Raw genomic sequence first — 20,570 nt, 5'->3', positions numbered from 1 at the left:
AGCACCATCGCGAGCGGGAGAACTTGTATAAGAGTCCTCGAGGACCGCAACCATGGAGAGACACAATCCCATCATCACCCGCCCTCACCATCCTCATCAAGAGCCTCGCCTCTCCAACCATAATCACTTATCCTCGGTCTCCCCGACTCACTCTTAACTCACTTTCGTCCACTACTCCCACACCCAAACACACCACCACAACCACCACCATGTCTTCCTTCGTCAAGACCGTCTCCACCCTGGCCTCCCTGGCCTCCCTCGCCGCCGTCAACCTCGCCGCCCCCGTCGACCTCGGCAGCAGCAGCGCCCTCGCGCGGCACGAATCCGACTGCGCCGCCGGCAGCACCTTCTACGTGTGCGCGAACGGGTACCGCGGGTGCTACGCCGCGGACCCGTGCGCGCTGCCGCCGGTCCAGGAGAACGAGTCCGAGACCACGTACCCGACGAACCCGGACCCCGCCGAGGGCGAGGAGGGGGACGGGGGTGACGAACAGGACGAGGAGAGCGGCGACGAGACGCCCGTCTACGCCTGCCCCGCGCCGGGCGAGACCGCGCTGATCTGGCAGCCGACGCTGTACAACCTGTGGCCGTCGGAGCCGGCGCGCGCGGAGGCCGCGGTGTCGGGCGTGGCTATCTCGGCGGGCGAGCCGGGGGGAGCGCGGGAGCAGGCGGTGGCGTTCCGGGGGGTGCCGGCGGGGGCTAGGGACTGCGTGCTGAACTGGGCGCAGGCGGCGGAGGCGGCGGCGGCGCGGCCGGGGTTCGCGGTCGAGGGCAGCGGGTTCGCGGCGGTGCGGCCGCTGACGGGGTTCCCGGCGGCGGGCGCGCCCGTCTCCGCCGCGGCCGTCGCCCCCTTCGTCGACCCCGCCGCCAAGGTCGCCCACGCCGACTTCACCTTCTGGGACCGCGATCCCGCCGCCTGGAACCACACCGTCGGCCCCGTCGCCGCCGGCTGCGCCCCCGACCTCTACTTCCGCCTCTGGCTCGACACCGCCAACGGCGACGGCAGCGTCTCCCTCCAGCAGGACCGCCAGAATGGCTTCTACCTCTCTTACACCTGCTAGGCGAGGGCGAGAGAGTCGAAATACGGCTTTCTTCTTCCTCCTTCCTTCTATAACGACTCCTTCACGACACGCATTGGGAAATAGACGACCGGGTCTTTGGGCGGCGCGTATCTGGTGACATTTTATGGCATGGCATGGCACTGGAGTTTTTAGAGAACCGGATTTACCCATTTTTATACCGGGAGGAGCCATGCAGCTCCTTAAGGGATCATAGACAGCCTGCCTGGCTTGCTTAGAGCGATACCTTACAGAAACCACTAGATAATAATGTTTATGTACATATTCCTGAACTCCTATCATTGGCACCAATTACTTCATTCTCGGCCTCGGAAGTGATATAACACCTGGGCAGTATGCTTTGTTAATGTTACTAGGCTATTCGAATCATATTCGACATTGACCCATCTCTATGAGCTTGATGAGTTTCCGTTACCTGGTGAGCCCTCATGGCGTCGCTTTTCGGCCTGCCAATGTTTCTTTTCGATTCTCAGGCTTCTACGCGCCCACAGTATTGTTATCAACGTCCAAATCGCGGTATAGCCGAGCGGCGCTCCCCAGCCTACGGCGCTCGGGTCAGCATTGAAATTTTAATGACTCCCCTCTCAAGGTTACCACGACTTACCTATGCCGTAAGCGATCTCTTGCGGCACGGTCCACACCACCACCATGGTGCTAACACCCGTAAGCATACACCCCAGCCCCCAGAACCAGTTGAGCCTCTTGATCAGAACCCTAAACCTGGTACTAGCCTTATATCTCCCCAGGACCCTCCTCCTATAGGTCTTTCCCGCGCCGCCGTCGACAGCAACAACATCCTCTATGAACGTCAATAGCACGGGCGGTATAGGCGCTCCCCTGGGAGTGGAGCTGACCTTGCAGGTGGCGAGCATGTTTCTGGCTTCCATCCAGCCGGTGGTGAGAGCGAGGAAGCCCACTTCGATGAGGAACAGCGGCAGAGGCATGGCGAGCGGGCGGACTAACGGCTCGTGCGGTATAGACGCACCGATCAAGATGCCCGTCATAACGGTGTAGCCGACAGATAGTGTGACGTGCGTGAAGTCAAGGCGCCAGCGCCTCCCGTCTATTGGCCGGTATACGTCGTCTTTCTGGACCAGCCGCCACGAACGGTGAGCGAACTCCAGACCGGAGACGATACCAAAGAAGGATGTAATGATGGCGAAAACTAAAGTTTGACTACGTGAGCTTCTATCCGCGAACATATCTAGCTGTTGCTAATTTCGATCTCTTCTACCTCATAGGAGATACAGACCCTAGGGGCTAGAAAGAGTCGGGTGAGTAATTAGGAGCGGGGGATACGGTAAACACTCACTGATGCCATGCCTCAGAGTTGTGTTGAACCACAGGGGGTAGAACAAGACGATCGGCAGTATGCTCCCCTCGAGAACCAGGAGGCCGCCAACGAGGAAAAGCTTCGTCTTGTGCTCCAGCAACCTGTAATTCAGCTGTGGCAATCCACGCAACTCCTCCCTTGAATCCTTACCAACGATGGCGGACGAGGCAGACGAATCCCCGGACTCGCTCAGGGGGAACGATGTGGGAAACGGAACGGCGTCCCCATTTTCGAGGCCATTACTCGCCATATCGCGAGTCGTTGGTGAGGGCTACGACCACATGGAAGCTCGTCTTATGTTGGGTTAGCAGGTATACCGAATAATAGCGAACAAGCAGATTGCCGTGTAGGCGTGAAGGGATCTCGTCCCATAGCTGGACGATGTGCGGGAAGCCGGATTGTGCCAGGAGTTGGGTTTCCCAGAGAGGTGTTGTTAGAGGACCGAAGATGGAGATGGACGTGATGCTTTTGGGCGTTTCTCATATCACAGATGTCGTGATGGAAGGTACTACCTACCTCACATTAATACCTACATATAGTTATGAATGCGTGTAGTGGCATTTATGCACCCTTGTGAATAGGAGGAGGGTGGCTGTTATGACCCGCCATTTCATCACAGCTTGCAGATGTATGGAGGGGTTCGCCAGGAGTTGCCTACGGAGTTGCATAACTGCTCGTACATCTTTGCCCCGCGGCGGAGCCACGGGATGACGTATGCGAGACCCCTCCCTGCGAAACATCCCGCCCCCTTCTTCCTCCGATCCGCCGATCCATCTACCTTACATGGTAGGTATCGGCTACTTACAACTCATAGAACCTCAGTTTCCAAGGTCAGATGAGCGGCAAAGCAACTGAAAGACGAGATTATTAGGTGCCCCTCATTCTGATCGACGCTTCGGTGCATCCTGGGGGTTCGGCACGTAATGTGGGGATACCCTGGGTACTTTTACGCGCTTAATCTGTGTCATTCCCGTGGCTGCGCCGTTGTGAGTGCAGGAGGGGGGTCAGTTTCAGCGACTGGCCGAAAATGGAGCGTGGTTCATGATCCTCGAATATGCTCCGGAGCCTGCGGCAGCATTCGCCGTAGAGACGCTCCGACTTAAGAGGCGGCTTCACCGGATTTGGCGCCTTATCCCAACCGTGCGCGACGCCGGGTATCATGGTGTAAAACACGTTTTTCCCGATTTGCGGCTGCTCCAATCGTTCGGCAAGCTCGCGGCCCTCGCGTAGCAGCATATCCCATTCGCAGGTGTAAAGTATCACATTTGGAGGCAGACCCTCCCTGAGAACTTCATCGGAGGCTCTCGAGGGAGAAAGGCATGGGTGAGCAAGGTCGAGCTCGGGAGGGAAGAGATACGACGCGTCAAAGAGGTCCGTTAATGTAGGAGGCAAGGTTTGTTCGGGGCGAAGGGCAGATTCTCGGCGCTCGGCGCGACTTAGCGTGTAATCTGTGATGGGATACCAGGTTGCGACGGCGACGATGCGGTGTTCGGGAACCGTTGTCGTCTTTCCGAGCTCGTATAACCGGATGGGCGCTGTGAGGGCGATATTCCCACCCGCGGAAAACCCGGACGTCGCGATTCGGCGGCTATCAATGCGAAGCTCGGCCGCGTTCTCGATGATGTAGAGCATCGCGTCTGCCCCGTCGTCGACGGCGGTCGGGAAGGGACACTCTGGTGCCAACCTATACTCGACCGAGGCGAAGACGGCGTGGCATTTCTCTAACACGAAGCGCGCGAATCTCGCATCGTCGGATGCGCTACCCAACGTAAACCCCCCGCCATGGAAGTTTACGACGACAGGCCACTTGTTGCGCCTGGTGTTGCTCTTGTAGCCCCCGGGTAGGTAGAACTGAAGATCAAATCGACCATTCCGAGCCGATAAGGTAGACCGGACGGGTCTGACGAAATCCGGGCTCGGCGGTCGTGGGGGGGCCAGGAAATGCAGAAAAGCGCCGATGTATTGCAGAGCCCTCCAGAAGCAAGCCGCAATACGGAGCGAGAGTCGTGAGGGGGGGCTGCCAGTCTTGTCCCCTGCTATCAGCGGCTTTCGGTAGGGAGAAGCCTCGCCCCCGTTCCTCCGCTGTTGCGGGGAATCCCTCGCGATCACGGGTATTCCCTCAACGGTTTGCATGGTGGCACTCTATCGAACGCGGTGATTTTTCGTCTGGTAGCAGGATACTCGCTTCGAATCCCCCCCGGAGGTCGGAGTCCCCAGCGTTGTTTTATGACGGTATCCGCGCGCCTCGAATGACGACAACTCAACAGAGGAAAACAATCGCTCCGGAGCCGGCTTCCGTGATGGGCTGACCGACCCAGCAATATCGCCAGAAGGATGCCGGCGTCGACATTAGGTCATGGCGTCTCGATGCGTCGCGGCGATCGCTCGCATGGTGCATACGAGACGTTTCGCGGTCGGGAGAAGGGGGCGGGTGACAATAGCCTGTAGGTACCCTGTCGAGCTGGAGGTAGCCGTCTCTCAATGCCCTATCGGACAATATTAGCAGGCTCCTACCTACCTGATTGCCTGCCTATAGGTACCTATAGGTTGTACCAGTTAGGTGCCTCTTTATCTACTCGGCACCTCAGGCGCATGTAGCCGACAACTCGAACACGAGTTGAACGCTGAATGACGAAGTTGGGGGCAAGCAGCCGTAATCATGACGTCGGGCGCTACGTCGAGGATTGGAAGCCGCCGTCACCACAGAGCGAGCGCCGACTGCCGAATCAGGACGGCCACCGTGTCAAGCTGCCTCCCGATTGGCTGGGCCAGCCACGCTGAGTCGCCTTGGTTGGGCGGATAGCTACTATACTATATATGCACAACTATATGCACTTTATGTAATTTGTGCGACTTGTGCGAGGTCGCGTCTCGGGAGGAGGGGAGGTCGGGAGGCACCACGGCTTGTCGCAAGCATGAATGGCAAGGAAATATCGAGCTATCAAAATAGCTTAAACTGTGCGGCCGGCCGGAAGCCTAGTGTCTATCATGGGGTCTCCATCTTTCGGCTCTACACTCAAGTGAAGAAGCCTGAAATAATTCCCTAGACGAAGTCACGAGCGGATCTAGGCATGTTCGTCAACCCGACCGATAACGACATCGAGATATACAAACCTTCTCCTAACCAAGCGTACGCTGTCTTCTACCCGAGCTTCCGTACGGGACCAACCCGCCGACAGCGCACCTGGCACAATCCAACGCGGCGCATGCTCAACCCCGGAGCAGGCTCCCCCCCCCACGAAAGCATCGTAGAGCGAGACAAGCCGGCGAGTGGCCGTACAACAACGTCGCCATGCCTTCCAGCTGGCTCAAGCAGCCTCTTCTTGCGCTGAACAGGGCCACCGGGCACACATCTTCCGAGAACCATATCACCAAGGCCCACCTTGGCGACACCGATGCGTTGGGTAGGGAAACGGACAAGATGCATCTCAGGGCCGTATATGACAAACAGATGAAGAGGGAATCTATCACAGAGGGGCGGAGGTCCCAGCAAGCCAAACGCAAGGAGGATGAGCAGGCCGCGAGGGAGAGAGAGCCACCGCAGATACGGTCGAGCTACGGCACCCTCACCGACGAGGACGAGGGCCTCCCACCATCGCTTCCGCTAGGTCAATTGTCGTCCAGACACGTCGGCGAGACCGTCGAATTCAACGCCAGGCTTCACCACGTGCGGCCCGTCAGCGCGAGATTGGCCTTCGTACTCCTGCGCCAACAAGTTGAAACCGTTCAAGGAGTTCTCCAGGTACGTGAGGGGGTCGTGTCTGAGCAGTTCGTGCGGTGGGCAGAGCATCTCAACGCCGAGTGTCTGATGCACATTCGCGGCGTCGTAAAGGAGCCGCCGGACCCGATCAAGACGTGTAGCATTCGAGACCTCGAGATCGCCATCGACAGTATGCATGTCTTGGTTACGGTGGACGATCCGATACCCATCGACGTTTACAACATTGAACAGGTAGCAGAGGATGAGGACAGCCACGAAATCCAGCTGCTGGCTTCCAATCGAGTTCGCGTAGCCAACCGGCTGATCTTTCTCCGGGCACCGGTCATGCAAGGCGTCTTTCGCATTCGCTCGGGCATCTGCAGCATATTTCGCTCTTCGCTAGAAGAACAAGGGTTTATTGAAATACAGACACCCAAGCTCCAGCCGGCCGCTACCGAGTCCGGCGCCGAAGTCTTCAAGGTGAACTATTTTGGCAGGACCGCCTTCTTGGCCCAGAGTCCCCAACTGGCAAAGCAGATGGCCATTTCTGCCGACTTTGGACGCGTTTTCGAGATCGGCCCGGTCTTTAGAGCGGAAAACAGCAATACCCACCGACATCTCACCGAGTACACCGGCTTAGACCTGGAAATGGCTATCGCCAAGGACTACCACGAAACGATGGACGTGATCGACGAGATGTTGAAGGCGATATTCAAGGGCATATACGCCCGGTATCGCAAAGACCTAGATATTATTAAGGCGAGATTCCCTCACGAGGACCTTGTATGGCTGGAGAATACACCTCGGCTCACGTTCAAGGAGGCGATTCAATTGCTGAATGCGAGCGGACAGGCCAATGGCGACGGAAAGCTTGCCTCGGAAAACGAAGACCTAGGGACTCAAGCCGAGATCCGGCTCGGTCAGCTGGTGAAGGAGAAGTACAAGACCGACTACTTTATCGTTGACAAATTCCCCGCTTCAGCACGACCGTTTTATACGCATTTGGATCCGAATGATGATTCAGTCACCAACTCCTTCGATATATTCCTCCGAGGCCAGGAGATCGTAACTGGCGGCCAAAGAATCAACGACCCGCGGGCCCTGGCGAAAAGAATGAAAAAGGCAGAAGTTAGCGTGGACAGTATGGAAGAATACATGCAAGCCTTTATATGGGGAGCACCGCCGCATGCGGGGTGCGGTATTGGCCTCGAGCGTGTGCTATTTCTGTTACTGAACCTAGGAGATATCCGGAATGCCTCCTTGTTCCCCCGAGACACAAAGTCTCTGCCCGAGAAGAAGTGCGATCATAGCGACACGCTTCCTTATCCGGAGGCTGATACCATCCGCTACACCTTTAACGGAGAGCACAATCATATCCATCTGCCCGACCTCGAAAAACTCATCGCGAACTATGGCGACGCAACAAATACTGCCTGGTTAGACGAACGATTCAAGGTCTGGCGGGATACCGACACAGGAGCCGCCGTCGGATTTGCCGAAGAGAACGGGTATGCGCTGATCATGGGGGACCCGCTCTGCGATTCGCGGCAGTACCCAGCCGTCGTCGGCGCCTTTCTCAGACACCTGAAGAAGGCGGCAGACCTGCGCCCCATCTGGGTCCTAGCCTCGGCGCAGGTCGAAGATATCCTCGGCGCGAAGCTCGGGTGGCGCACGCTTACGTGCGTCGCGGAGGAGCGCATCGACACCCAGAACGCGAGCACGGTGACCAAGAAGGAACGGCAGGCCAAGAACGCGGAGATCAAGATCCACGAGACGGCGCTCGGAGAGGCGGTGCCCGAGGACGTGAGGGAGCGGTGCGACAGGCGCATCGCCGACTGGAAGGAGGGCCGCAGGGGCCGCAAGCAGATCCACATCACGGAGGTGCGGCCGTGGGTGTCGGGGGCGTACCGGCGGTACGTGTGGGCGGAGGACAAGGGGGGGGAGGTGGTCGGGCTCGTGGTGCTGCACCGGCTGTCGCCGGCGCACGGGTACCAGATCAAGTTCGCGCTCGACTTCCCGGGGGCGCCGTCGGGCAGCATCGAGGCGCTGATCTCGCGCGCGGTGCAGAGCCTGACGGCGGCCGGCGTCCGCAGCGTGACGTTCGGCGCCGGCGCCGCCGACGAGCTCGCCATCGGCAGCAACCTCCGCGGCGTCCGCGCCCGCCTGCTCCGCCGCACGTACGGCGCCGTCGCCCAGCAGCTCCGGCTCAGCGCCAAGAGCGACTTCCGCGACAAGTTCGGCGTCCGCCACGACCCCGTCTACATCTGCTATCCCTCCATGGGCCTCGGCGTGTCCGGCGCCAGGACGCTGATCAAATTCTTCGAGGACGAGATGTAAAAAAACACAGGCTCGTCGGCGTTGTTTTCGTGGTGGATGGCCAGTCCCCTTTCTTCTTTCGTGGCTGTGACACGACCTAGCCAGGGCCAGGCCAACCGCGGCTTAGCATTGCAGGGTGGGATGGGTCAGGTGTGATATGGTGTGGGTTTGAGGGCAGATACCCGTCGTCGGAAAGTAATACGTGCGTAGCATGATCGATTTGGTTTCTAGGTTATCGTAATATGCGTAGTAGAGAGCGCAGCCGGCTCAAGGCTAAGCGGATAAGGCGAGAGGCCATTGCGGGGATTGCGAACAACTCCCACGGAGGCAGGTCGTTGTTGGTGGGCGGCGATCACTCCTATCTCGTGCATAAACACATCAATAATGGATCTGAGACCATGGAAAATAGCGCGTCCTAAGAAACCCCTTGGTGTCGATATAATAAGTTTCAGCTAGACGGGACCCCTGGACCCGTTCCTAGATTACCGCCTACCCCGGCCCATACTACCCCAGCTACGTTATATATACCGTCGCCGTCTCCGATCTTCTACGAATAGGCGCTCGGGGCCCCCGGTGTACTCCCTTGAGTAGCCGGAAAACCTACCTGCGCGGCCGGGGGTTGTCGTCTGGAGAGGCCTTGCCCAGGTAGGCAGGTATATTTAGCCCTTGATATCTCTATCTACCTACCTATCCTAACTCCCTGCTCCCCCTCATAGACGCTAGATATCCGGCACCGTCGAGCATCTGTCCCGGTTGCCCATCCTCGAGAACACTTCTTCCCCGTGCGAGACATGGGCTTCCTCCAGTTCCTGGTTACGGCGTCGCTGGCCGCGCTCGTCCCCAGCGCGTGGGGGCTCCTCGCCTTCCCCGGCGCCGAGGGGTTCGGGCGGAACGCCGTCGGCGGCAGGACGGGGTCGGTCTACCGCGTGACGAACCTGAAGTGAGTGCGTCCCGGTGCGGGAAGCCGCCGCTAACCACGTCCGCGGTGCAGCGACACGGGGGCCCGGTCGTTCCGTGACGCCGTGTCCGAGTCTAACCGCATCGTCATCCTCGACGTCGGCGGCACCATCAAGATCAACACCCGCGTCGCCGTCTCCAAGAACATCTATATCGCCGGGCAGACGGCGCCGGGAGAGGTGGGGCAGCGGTCCTCTTCTATCCTACAAATGTTGTAATAGAGCTTTAGGCCACTGACGATGAGTCGCGTGGAGGGCATTACGGTGTACGGCAACGGCATGTCGTTCTCGAATGTCGACAACGCCATCGTGCGGTACATCCGGTTCCGGATGGGCAAGGGCGGGGACTCGGGGAAAGGTGAGTTACGGATTCGCGCTCGCACTGGCGCCGGCGCCGCGCACCCGGCTAACCCGATGGCGCGGGGCGCTGGTCAGCGAGGAGGGCGCGCCCGCGGCCTCGACCCCGCAGACCCCGCCGACGCCACGCGCCGCGCCGCCAGCGGCTACGCGAACGTCGAGGTCTGCGTCAACTCGCTCGTGCCGGCGTTGTGAGGAGCCCGGAGGGCGGCGGCGGGGCTGGCGCAGAGGGCGAGAGGAGGAAACAAGTGCTCGGACTCCGTCTTCCACGCACTACCTACGTGCCGCCTCTACGTGCCGAGGCTCGGTGGTCGTTAACGCGAACGCCCGAGGGACCCGGACCTGAGGCGCAGGAGTGGAATCCGGGGGAATGGTTCCTGGTCTGTACGCGCCGCAGCGATTCCGTTCCTGCGCAGATCGGGTCCGTTCCTTGCATTGTCTTGGTAGGCTGCAAGGAGCGGCTGGTTGGCCGTGTTTGATGACGTAGACGGGTAGACTGGTACGAATTGAACACCTCTCCACGTGTTTGTGCATGTCCGGATGCCTGCGCATTCTTATAGATTCGGGTCGGCTAGGTCGGTGGGCAAGTAGGCGATGGCTGGGACAGATAAGCCAGGCCCATCCGTAGTCGAGATCGTAGAATTGAAGCGTTGCGTTGCGGTCGGAGTGAGTTGACGATAGCGTTCAGGTCTGAGAGGCAAGAGAAATTCTTTTCGAGTGTCATCCGTCTGATTCGGGCACTTCACATCGGTACGTACCGTACAGCTGCGTGTCAGCTGTTGCCGCTGTAAGCAGCGGACCCATGAAGTATGCGCATCGCCAAGAGTCTAGTAGGCATCGGCGAATCAGCTGGTGGGAGATCCCTGTCCATTAGCTAGGAGGGGAGGGAGGGGGGCAATGAGTATATAAAATAGAACACGAACCCCTCCTCTTAATAATTGACCTCGTAGAAAAGCACACTTTTCTATGTCTTCCAACTCGTCAACTGCCCTGCCGCATCGCTACAGTGGTTTCGAGTCCAGCTCATGGCGGGACTGTGGACCCTGCGGTGCTGTGGCTAAGGTGCATGGCTGTTGTGGTACTCTCATCACACGAGCCCTTGGTAGTCTAGTTGGTTATGGCGTTCGGCTGTAATTGCAATACAATTGTTACCGAAAAGTCGCTGGTTCGATTCCGGCCCGAGGGAACATTCATTTTTTTTGCTTGTCTTCGCTTCTACCCATGTCCACGTCTTCTTCCTCGTTCCCGCTCCCATATGTCTTTTTCTCGTCATATTGTATACTAGCTTTTCACCTGCATATAATTCTCGTATTTTAGAAATTTTGCACATGACATGATGTGATGGCCACAGTTGGATTTATGTACCTGACAGGTTCCCACGGTGTAAAGGTGCGTAAACGAGAAATAAGAATACTGCATCGCTCTACTTCGTGAACGATTGGATTTGACTCGAGATGCACAACTGTTCTTATAGTCAGCATGACCTCTACCAGCTCTAAAACACCTGACAATCCTCTCAAGGGTTCTGCCAGCTCCTCTCCGGTTATATAGTACCCGTCTTACGCCTGTTCATCCGGTTTGTATTTCGAGGACTTTATTTAAATTTCTAGGGCATCAATTGTCTGTTTCTTCTCCTGTGTGTCTTGGGCTTGGCCGCGTAGTGCTCCTTGGAGTAAGGACCTTTGGAGTACAGTGGACGGGAACAGCTGCAGTCTAGCAGCAGAAAATCAATCTATTAGTGAACCGAGAATCAACCACTGATATCATTTATCAAAATATAGCTTTTCTTGCCCTCGACCGCGCATAAAATAGGTATCAAACTGAGACTTCTATATCCCCCGCCTATCCAACCAAAATCCCACATGCCTCCGTGCCCAGCCGCCCTGCCCTCCCCCCCCCCCCCCCCTTCCTCCTCTCTCTCTCTAATACCCTTCCCCAAAGCGTCCTATTCGTTCGTTGTCGCAGGTGCAGATATGCTGTCCCCATCTTCTTCTCTGCCGTCCCTCGAGCTGCGCTAATTCCCCTTAGCAGCGCTGCCGAGCGCGCTCTTGATCCGCTGCCCAATCGACCGCTTCGCCGGGTCACGCGCGGGCTGGGCCTTGTCGTGGGAGTAGGCGGTGGACTCGGAGCGGATCGAGGCCGACGAGGGCGCGTTGGCGTTGCCGTTCGCGGACGCGGACGCGGCGGCCGTCCGCTGCTTCTGCTCCTCCTGGTGCGGCCACACGAGCGCCGGGTTCGTCATCGCGAGCGACGGCGAGAAGGACGCCGCGGCTGTGGAATAACAGTCTCGGCACATGGTTGCGGCGGGGGGTGAGGCTGCTCGGGGGGAGTTTCAGGGTTTTGGCTCCTGGTTGGGAGTGGTAGAGGCGAGTCTAGATGTTGGCTAGAGGTTGTGCGGGGATAGGCACGGTGTTGAGATCGGATGAGACCGGATGGGATGGCGTTATGGTCTCTTTTGTGTGGATGTAGGTATATATGAGACGATGGGAGGTGAGCTTGAGGATGGTTGCCTGGGGGGATAGGCTCGGAGACGAGACTGTCTTATACCGGTTGGTATATGACTGACGGGCGAGGAGCAGGTGAAGCGAGGGTGATAGGGGGCCGATGGAGTCACTCCCTCTCCTCCACAGTCGGCGGCGAGGCTGTGCGAGCGGACTATCCTTGACAAGGCGCCCTTGGGTGCCCTGTCTCGGGTGCGTCATCGGCAGAGCTCGTAAGATATGCACTTTGGTTCAGCATGGGATCGCTTACCCGCGGACATGTCAGATAGGTATAGATCGGAAACTAATACCTGCTACGCATGAGCTGGCAGCGAGATAGACGGATAGCACCACGTTCGACAGCTTGCCTGAGGGGCTATGTCTCCGGAGAGGCTAAACCTGCAACTGACGCTGATACCGCGCGTGTTGACGACACCCTGGGCGACCGTATGCAGTTTTACTCCGATGCCGAGAGGGCCGGAGCCTTTCCCGATAGACGATCCTACCTGCGTCAATAATACGTTGTCCCGCCTCTCTCTCTCACCCACTGTCGCTCTACTGGGTTGGCCCAATTGGGACCTCATCAGGGTTGAAATAACCAAGTGAGATATCCTTCTTTATGCTGTCTAGTATGGCAGTATTGCGATTTCCGAAGAGATGCACGCGGACCGCGACGGACGACGTCGTGTTATTAGGGACGTAGCTAGGTGTGCATTACGTACCGCTACTGCGAATAGGAGACGTCTACGGTATACCATTAATACGTATCCGATAAAACGATTTTCGGAAATATTTACCTCGAAAAAAAAAAACCACTAGAACTTTATAACGCTAAATTAATTTCTTTTTCCTTCTAAAATTAAATTTGCCGTTTAAAATAAAAATAAAGCAAGGTTTAAACTATAAAACTAAATTAAAAATCTTATAGAAAGGGTTCGTATAAAGGGCTCGTATAAAGGAAATATATACTTACGTTAATTTACTACTACTAGGTAATTTACCGTCCCTTCTTCGTCGGACGAGGTTAGTTTTATTACTTAATTAGTTAGTTATACGGGCGGCGGCGGCGGAAGGGCGTTATTTAGGGGCGGATCTTCGGGACCGCCGTCGCGTACGAAGTACCGTATAACGTAATCCCGGAACTTATAATAAGTATACGAACTACCGAAATAGCCGCGTAACTTAATATAAACCGGGAACGGCCGGCTATATCCGTTTAGATATCGTACGGTTTATTCTCGATAAGTACGATACGCTACCGGAACGGCCGTACCTTTACTTATAATAAGTAAAGCATTAATATAGCTTAGCCGGTATAATAGTACCTACGTTAGTATTAGCGATTATCGTACGATAATTATAAGGCGATTAGGTAGGGCTAATATAATACGCTATAGGTTATTATAGTAGAATTATATTAACTCCTATTCCTTAATAGGTAAGAGGATTAAGGTTAATAAGTTCTAACGAATAGCGACCCGAGAATCCGCCTAAGTATTAATAGGAGCCGGCGGAACGCGCTAATTATTCTTAGTTATCGTACGTATATTAGATATTAAATATCTTATTATAATAATTACGCTCGGAAAAGGGATTAAGGCTTAGTTATTATTATTTTAATTATTTTAATTATTTTAGTTATTTTAGTTATTTTAGTTTCTATATAGAAGAAATATTAGTAATACTTCGTAATAAAGGGATTATGAATACGTACGAAGACATAATAACGAGAAGGAAAGAGACGATATTAAGAGAGGGAGAGAAATGGTCGGACGTAATAAAAGGAGAGAGAAAAGAGGAAGGAAGAGGAAGGAAAGAAGGAATATTAATAAGGTTATGGAAATATATCCTTATACGAAACGTAACTATCATTTAAATTATCCTTATACGAAACGTAACTACCATTTAAATTAAATTCTATATAGTTATTTACGTAACTACTATTTAGATTATCTTTATACGAAACGTAACTACTATTTAAATTAAATTCTATATAGTTATTTACGTAACTAACTACCATTTAAATTAAATTCTATATAATTATTCGCGTAATTATTATTTAAATTAAACTCTATATAGTTATTCCTATACCTTCTTATTATTCTACCTTCTTATTATATCGTTTAATATAATAATAACCTTTATTTTATATATTTAGTATTATAAGAATTATAAATACGTACGAAGATATAATATTAATAAAAATAAAGATAATATTAAAAGAGAAAAAGAATAATAACTAAACGAAGTAGAAGGAAAGAGAAGAGAAAAACGAAAAGAAAAGAAAGAAGAGAAAGGAAATATTAATAAGGTTATAGAAATATATCCTCGTATGAGGAATAATTATTATTTAAATTAAATTTTATATAGCTACCTTTATACTTTCTTATTATATATCTCTTCTTTTCTCTTTCTCTTTCTCTTTCCTTTTTCTTTTTCTTTATTTTCTTTTTTCTTTTTTTATCTCGTCCGATTATTATTCTCTTCCTCTCTTAATATTATCTATCTTTATTATTATTATATCTTCGTACGTATCTATAATCCCTTTATTATAAAGTATTTCTAATATCTCTTCTATATAAAAACTAAAATAACTAAAATAACTAAAAGAACTAGAATAATAATAACTAAGCCTTAATCCCTCTCCTAAACGTAACTATCATAGTTATCACGGTTTCAAGAGCTATTCGCTAGGTAAAAGGATGTAAATTAAAGGAATAAAGCTATACGAGGAGGAAAAGGAAGAAAGGTACGCTTTATTAAGGCCGCGCCTTTAAGAGCTAGCTATATACGGGAGGAGCGGTTACGTATTCTGATATTATATTAACTAGGGTTTTATAACTAAGCGTAACCTATTATATAAGCTTTCCTTTCCGTTAATTAAGGTATTCGAATCGTTCTTAGTTAATAGCGCTTCTTTTCTTTTTTAATTAATTAACCTTTCTTTTATTTCTTTTCTTACTTTTCCTTTTAAACCTCTCCTCCTTTTATAATAATAATAGCTTTCCCGTTCCCGCTACCTTAATTAACGTAGGTAAACCTCCTTTTTTACGGTTATTTATCGTTATTATATTATTACTAAGGCCGTATTTCGTCGGGATATAGCTCTTCTTTTAACTCGCGCGTTTCGTAAGGTATTCGATTAATTCCTAGCTAACGTAGTATTAATAAATATCTTCCTTTTCGTTTCCCGATTCCCTAGGTCTTTTCGCTCTTACTTCCTATCGCTTAATACGACGCCTTACGTCCGTCCCTCCCGCTAATAAGGGTAGTAGTAATAACGCTAGTAATATCGCCGCCGTAGCGGCCTTAATAAGGCTAACTTCTTTCGTTTCGCTACTTCTTTTGCCTAATTACGTATTAATCGGTTTTATAGTAAGAAAGCGCCTCCCTTAGTCCTAAGCCCGCCGCCTAAGAGGCTACCGTTCTCCCTTAAACTCTTATTCCCTCGCGTACGACTACCGCCCCGCGTACGGCTACTATTCCCCGCTCGGCCGTTACTCGTCCGGCGGATACCCGCGCCTTCCCTTACCGTCGTTACGTAAGCGCCTTACGTACTTATTACGATAAAAAGGGCCGGGGCCCGGCGTATACGGAATACGCGGTTAACGGATATAATTATTAGCCGCTATAAGTATTACGTATACCTCGTATAAATAACTATTATTAATATCTCCTAGCCCCGCCGTCGCGCTTTCCGCCGCTTATTAATAAGTAGCCGGCCGTATTTCCGCTAGCGGCTTCCGCTTACGGAACGCCTTCGTTCTCGCTAACGCCGCCGAACGCTTATTAACCTACGGCTTAATCGGCCCGTTAACCTTCCCTCCCCCCTTTTTTTTTTTTTTTTTTTATATATATTAACCTTTTTTTCTAAAGAATTCGTAAACCTTATAATCCGAGCCTTTAACCCGGCCTCCCGCTTTAACGAAGCCGTTCCTACCGGTTTATTTACCGTCGCCGCTACCGCTTCCGCCGGCCCGTCCGTTACTCCCGCCGGCCCGCCCGTTACTCCCGCCGCTTCCGGCTTTAATAACGCCGCCTTTTAGCGTACGGTTTCGGCCCTAAAGGAGCGGATTAACGCCTTAAAAGGCTTCCGGCGCTTCCGTTCCCGCTCGCCGGCCCGCTTTCCGCGCTTCCGCTTACGCCTCCGCTACTTTTAACGCCGCTTCCGTTCCTTAGCTTCTCCTTTTCCCTTAAAAACGTTAGGTATTAACCGCGTTACGCGCGTCCGCCGTTCCCTCGCCGCCCGATTTATTCTCGACGAAGAAGCCGAAGAAGCCGATACTTCCGAATCTCCTCCGGAAAAGGAAAAAAACGGTAATTATAACGACGACGACGATTAATCGGCCTTTCCCTTTCCCTTTTTTTTTTTATAATTAAATAACGCCTTTATAACGTTTAAAAAAGAGATTTAACTTCGCGGCCCGGTTTTTAAGTACTTCGTTTTTTAATTAATCGTAATTTTAAGTTTTTTTAGGTCGTATATTTTTCCCTTAAGCCGTCGTTTACGGTTATTAATCCGTACTTATTTTCGTAAACGTTTAATACCTCTACCTTTATAAAGTCGGATAATAAGTATTAAAATAATTCTTAATAACCCTTTTAACGTATTAAAACTTCGCGTCGTTTTTCCTTACCTACTTTCTTATCTCTTACGTAAAGGATTTCCTTTATTATAAATTCGTTAGTCCTTTCGATAAATAATAAGAAAGGCTATAAGTCGTTTCGGGTTTAGCCTAGTAACTCGTTCGTATACGTTCTTCGTAATTAATTAACGTAAAACTTATTATCGATCTTAGCCGGGATATCTTTTAATTTAATTACGTATAGGTTTAATACTTTCGTAATCGTATATTTTACCTTTAATTAATCGAGCTTCTTTTTAAGTTTACCCGTATTATAATAAGTAAGGTCGAGCTATACTTTATCGCCTACTTAAAGTCTTTCGGCTAGAAATCGTTTCTAATTTACGTAGAATTCGTATTACTAAAAGGCTACGGCTAACGTTACCTATACGAAGTTTAAAACTACGCGGACCTTATTTACGAACGCCTTCGCCTAAAGTTCCGGTAATAAAGGTATTATTTCCGCGCCCGGATCGGCGGAAACCGTAGGTACGGGGTCTAAGTCGAAGCCGTATATCGCGAAGAAAGAAAAAAGCCTTATCGAGGTATTAAGCCGTTCGTTTAACGCTAATTAAACGATAAATAGTTATTATACTTAATCGTTTTATTCGTAGTTAATATAGTTTCGTAATACCGCCTAAATTTTTTAATTAACTCTTTCGGAGCCTTTATTTATTTAAAGATAATATACCGTATTTAATTTTTACTTTATACCTATTAATCGGTAAAAATAACTCTAGAAACGGCTTAGTTAATTCGATTCTTTATCGTTTATAATATTCCTTAGTTAGTTATAATATCGGACGTAATACGCTAGAAAGCGCTCCGTATATGCTTTTACGTTTATAATAAACGTAAGCTCGAGAATTATAATCTTACTTAAGCGATCCTTAATTACCTATATATACCGGTTATCCTTTAATAGGAATAGGTTTACGATAAAGTCTATTTATATATCTTTAAAGTAGCGGTTAAATATAGGAAGAAATTTAAGGAGTTCTTTTTTATATTCCCTTTATAACTTAAAGCGGCCGTAAATATTATAATTACGGATAAACCTCCTTACGTATTAATAAAATATCGGCTAATAAAAGTCTCGGCTTAGGATCGTTATAATATCCTTTCGGCCGGAGTAACCGATAGCGTATAAATCGTAGGCTTTTTAGATTATTTTCGTTCGTAGTTCGTTAAATTAATCCGTACCTCGGGAGTTTATTTCCGCGTTTCCGGGAAACGGACCTTTTAATACCTATATCCGGTTCCTAAATAATAACCGTTCTCCGGCGTTAATCGTATATTCCGCGATTTATACCTTTAACTTTATAATCGGAACGAAAGAACGAGCGCTTTATTTTACTACCTAATACGCCTATTAATATAACGTATCGAAGTACGCCGTCTTTTCCTATAAGAACTAGAGTTCGTTATCTTCGAAAACTCTAACATCGGGCCCGGCGGATTAAAATATTATTACTACGTAGGTTTAATTTCGAAGAGCCCCTTTAAGGATAAGTTATAAGTATTATAATTCCTTATCGTCTATACTTAATCGGTCTTAGTTCTTTCGAAAGAACGCATTAAAAACCGCGGCTTAACTACTAACGTAATAAATAAGGTCGAAGTTATACCGGGATAGGAGTTCCGCCTAACGCGCTTACCGCTCCGAAAGGCGCTAGCGGATTATAAAATATTCGAGGTTCTTATAATCGGTTAAAATAATAAATTTTTTATAGCTCCTTAACTCGGCGTCTTATTATTCTAAGTACTTAATAATAGTTAATATTTCCTTATCGTAAATCGGGTAGTTAATTTCGGCCGGCCTTAGCTTCTAAGAGTAATAAGCTACTATTTTTTTCCCCCTCCCGGCTTATTAGGATAATACGCTACTAAGCGCCTATCCTAAGTAGTTTACTTCTAAAAACGTTAACTTATCTAGGTCCTATTACGTTAAAATAAGCGCCGACGTAAATAAGGTCTTTAGGCGCTAGAACGCCTCTTCGTAAATAAGGTTTTATTTAAAGGGCTAATTCTTCTTTATTAAAATAATAAAGGAAACGGTAATCTCGGAAAATCCAGGGATAAATATACGGTAATAATTAACGAACCCTAGAAAGCTTTTAACTTCTTTTACTAAAATAAAGGCCTCTTAGTTTAATATTACTTTTATCTTTTCCGGATCCGTTTATATTCCTTTACCGGCGTATATAATAAACCCTAGGTACTTAATGGTCGTTATTACGAACTCGTACTTCCCGGGGTCTAGGTAGAGGCCGGCTTCGTAAAGGCGCTTTAAGATTATACGTACTTTAGTTATATAATTCTTACGGGACCCGCTTATATAAATAAGGATATCGTTTATATAAGCGCTAACGAAGTCGTCGAGGAATTCCTTTAAAACGTTATTTATATATTTTTAAAAGGTCGCCGGAGCGCTTATTAACCCGAAGGATATTATTAGTTATTCGAATAATCCGTATCGGGTTTTAAACGCCGTTTTAAATTCGTCGCTTTCCGCGATACGGACCTTATAAAAGGCCGCGACTACGTCTACCTTCGTAAATTACTTTACCGACGTAAGGTTACGTAAGGTATCGCCGATAAACGAAAGCGGGTAACGGTTTCTTTAGGTTAAGCGATTTAACGCCCGATAATCGTAATAAAATCGGAAGCCGCCTTTTAACTTACGGGCGAAGAAAACTAAGGCTCTTATTTCCGAGCTACTAGCCCGGATAAATCCCTTATCTAGTAAGTCGCGGAGCGTTTTCCGTAATACCAGAAGCTCTTCCCGGGATATCCTATATAAGGAACCTTAAGGTAACGGTTTCTTTCTTCCGTTTAATCCTTTTTCTATATTAATCTTATAGTTAACGCCCGGGCGATATAGGGCGAAACGGTCGGCTTCTTCCTTCTTTTATAACGAAAGTAAGTCGTAAAACTTCCGTAGGATTATCTCTTATAACTCCGCCTTCGTTTTTATAGGCTTCGGCTTTAAGGCTTTCTTTATATCTATTAAAGAGGCGGCGAATATCGATATATCTTCCGTATTCATTCCTTTTTTCTTACGGCGGCGTATCCTTTTAACTAAGCCTACGAACGTATTAATTAATACGTATTAAGCCTCTTCTAGCTCCTTTATAAGCGAGGTCGTACGTTTCTTTCTCTTATATTATACGCTTATTCGTACTTTTCCGTACTATAATCGGTTCTCGTATAAATACGAAACTACCTCGTTATATATTTATTATGGTTTTCCTAAAATTATTAGGAATTCTAATAATAAAATAACGTATACGTATATTAGCTACGTATATCCGTTAATCTTTAGGGCTATATAAGTAATACTTTAAATTACCGCTTCTTTTATAGCGCTTAAAGCGTCTTTAATACTACGGAAAGGGATAGGAATAAGGAATAGATTAAGGAATCTAAATAAGTCCTTATTAATAACTATAAAATATAAGTAACCTTCGTTTATAAGGGCTTCCGATAACGACGTTTTATTAACTATAATTAATAATAATAAGGGGCTACTTTTTATTCTATCCTTATAAGCTTTCTATTTATTTATTACCTCTTAGCTAGGCTCCGTCGCCCGACTTTATAATAGAGCTATTCTTTTTCCGCCGTTATATTAGCTAATATATCCTTTAGTTCTTTTAATAATGATTCGATAACTTACGTTATCCGTACCGGTACGGACGGGGACCGCTTTTAGTTACTCGGA

At 49.7% G+C, this 20,570-nt stretch overlaps 6 protein-coding genes and 1 non-coding gene across 7 annotated transcripts; 4 read left to right on the top strand and 3 right to left on the bottom strand.

Annotated features, from left to right (window-relative positions):
• Positions 1 to 209: 209 nt before the first annotated feature.
• On the top strand, positions 210 to 1,061 carry GGS23DRAFT_599926 (uncharacterized protein; the record flags this gene model as incomplete). Its single annotated transcript, XM_051518990.1, has 1 exon — positions 210 to 1,061. The coding sequence occupies one exon, from the start codon at positions 210 to 212 to the stop codon at positions 1,059 to 1,061; it is 852 nt and encodes a 283-aa protein (XP_051368708.1).
• Positions 855 to 2,909, bottom strand: GGS23DRAFT_583385 (uncharacterized protein). Its single transcript, XM_051517278.1, has 3 exons — positions 2,392 to 2,909; positions 1,684 to 2,244; positions 855 to 1,620 (listed from the first exon to the last, which is right to left on the bottom strand). Exons 1-3 carry the CDS (start codon positions 2,660 to 2,662, stop codon positions 1,469 to 1,471), a joined length of 984 nt encoding a protein of 327 aa, XP_051368707.1. The 5' UTR covers positions 2,663 to 2,909; the 3' UTR covers positions 855 to 1,468.
• A 216-nt stretch (positions 2,910 to 3,125) lies between these two features.
• GGS23DRAFT_257847 (alpha/beta-hydrolase) lies at positions 3,126 to 5,083 on the bottom strand. Its single transcript, XM_051512328.1, has one exon. It carries the CDS (start codon positions 4,543 to 4,545, stop codon positions 3,367 to 3,369), a length of 1,179 nt encoding a protein of 392 aa, XP_051368706.1. The 5' UTR covers positions 4,546 to 5,083; the 3' UTR covers positions 3,126 to 3,366.
• GGS23DRAFT_614512 (aspartyl-tRNA synthetase) lies at positions 5,042 to 8,560 on the top strand. Its single transcript, XM_051520652.1, has one exon. The coding sequence runs from the start codon at positions 5,705 to 5,707 to the stop codon at positions 8,447 to 8,449; it is 2,745 nt and encodes a 914-aa protein (XP_051368705.1). The 5' UTR covers positions 5,042 to 5,704; the 3' UTR covers positions 8,450 to 8,560.
• Positions 8,561 to 9,219: 659 nt separating this feature from the next.
• On the top strand, positions 9,220 to 9,936 carry GGS23DRAFT_599922 (pectin lyase fold/virulence factor; the record flags this gene model as incomplete). The annotated part of the gene is made up of 3 exons (XM_051518989.1): positions 9,220 to 9,368; positions 9,420 to 9,564; positions 9,640 to 9,936. The coding sequence occupies 3 exons, from the start codon at positions 9,220 to 9,222 to the stop codon at positions 9,934 to 9,936; spliced, it is 591 nt and encodes a 196-aa protein (XP_051368704.1).
• Positions 9,937 to 10,837: 901 nt separating this feature from the next.
• Positions 10,838 to 10,927, top strand: GGS23DRAFT_t77. Its single transcript has one exon. It is a non-coding gene; the product is annotated as a tRNA-Tyr (tRNA).
• An 828-nt stretch (positions 10,928 to 11,755) lies between these two features.
• On the bottom strand, positions 11,756 to 12,502 carry GGS23DRAFT_599921 (uncharacterized protein; the record flags this gene model as incomplete). Its single annotated transcript, XM_051518988.1, has 2 exons — positions 11,756 to 12,012; positions 12,493 to 12,502. 2 exons carry the CDS (start codon positions 12,500 to 12,502, stop codon positions 11,756 to 11,758), a joined length of 267 nt encoding a protein of 88 aa, XP_051368703.1.
• Positions 12,503 to 20,570: the final 8,068 nt, after the last annotated feature.

The sequence above is a fragment of the Durotheca rogersii genome (genome assembly GCF_024521655.1).
Source record: "Durotheca rogersii strain YMJ 92031201 chromosome Unknown GGS23scaffold_27, whole genome shotgun sequence".
NCBI lineage: Eukaryota > Fungi > Ascomycota > Sordariomycetes > Xylariales > Xylariaceae > Durotheca > Durotheca rogersii.
This window is presented reverse-complemented; position numbering and strand designations above follow the sequence as displayed.

Coding starts and splice junctions, on each gene's coding strand:
- GGS23DRAFT_257847 (XM_051512328.1), bottom strand. CDS start 4,545: ATGCAAACCGTTGAGGGAATACCCGTGATCGCGAGGGATTCCCCGCAA.
- GGS23DRAFT_614512 (XM_051520652.1), top strand. CDS start 5,705: ATGCCTTCCAGCTGGCTCAAGCAGCCTCTTCTTGCGCTGAACAGGGCC.
- GGS23DRAFT_583385 (XM_051517278.1), bottom strand. CDS start 2,662: ATGGCGAGTAATGGCCTCGAAAATGGGGACGCCGTTCCGTTTCCCACA. Junction 2,245..2,391: donor AACTCTGAGGCATGGCATCA/GTGAGTGTTTAC, acceptor GTCAAACTTTAG/TTTTCGCCATCATTACATCC. Junction 1,621..1,683: donor AGAGATCGCTTACGGCATAG/GTAAGTCGTGGT, acceptor CGAGCGCCGTAG/GCTGGGGAGCGCCGCTCGGC.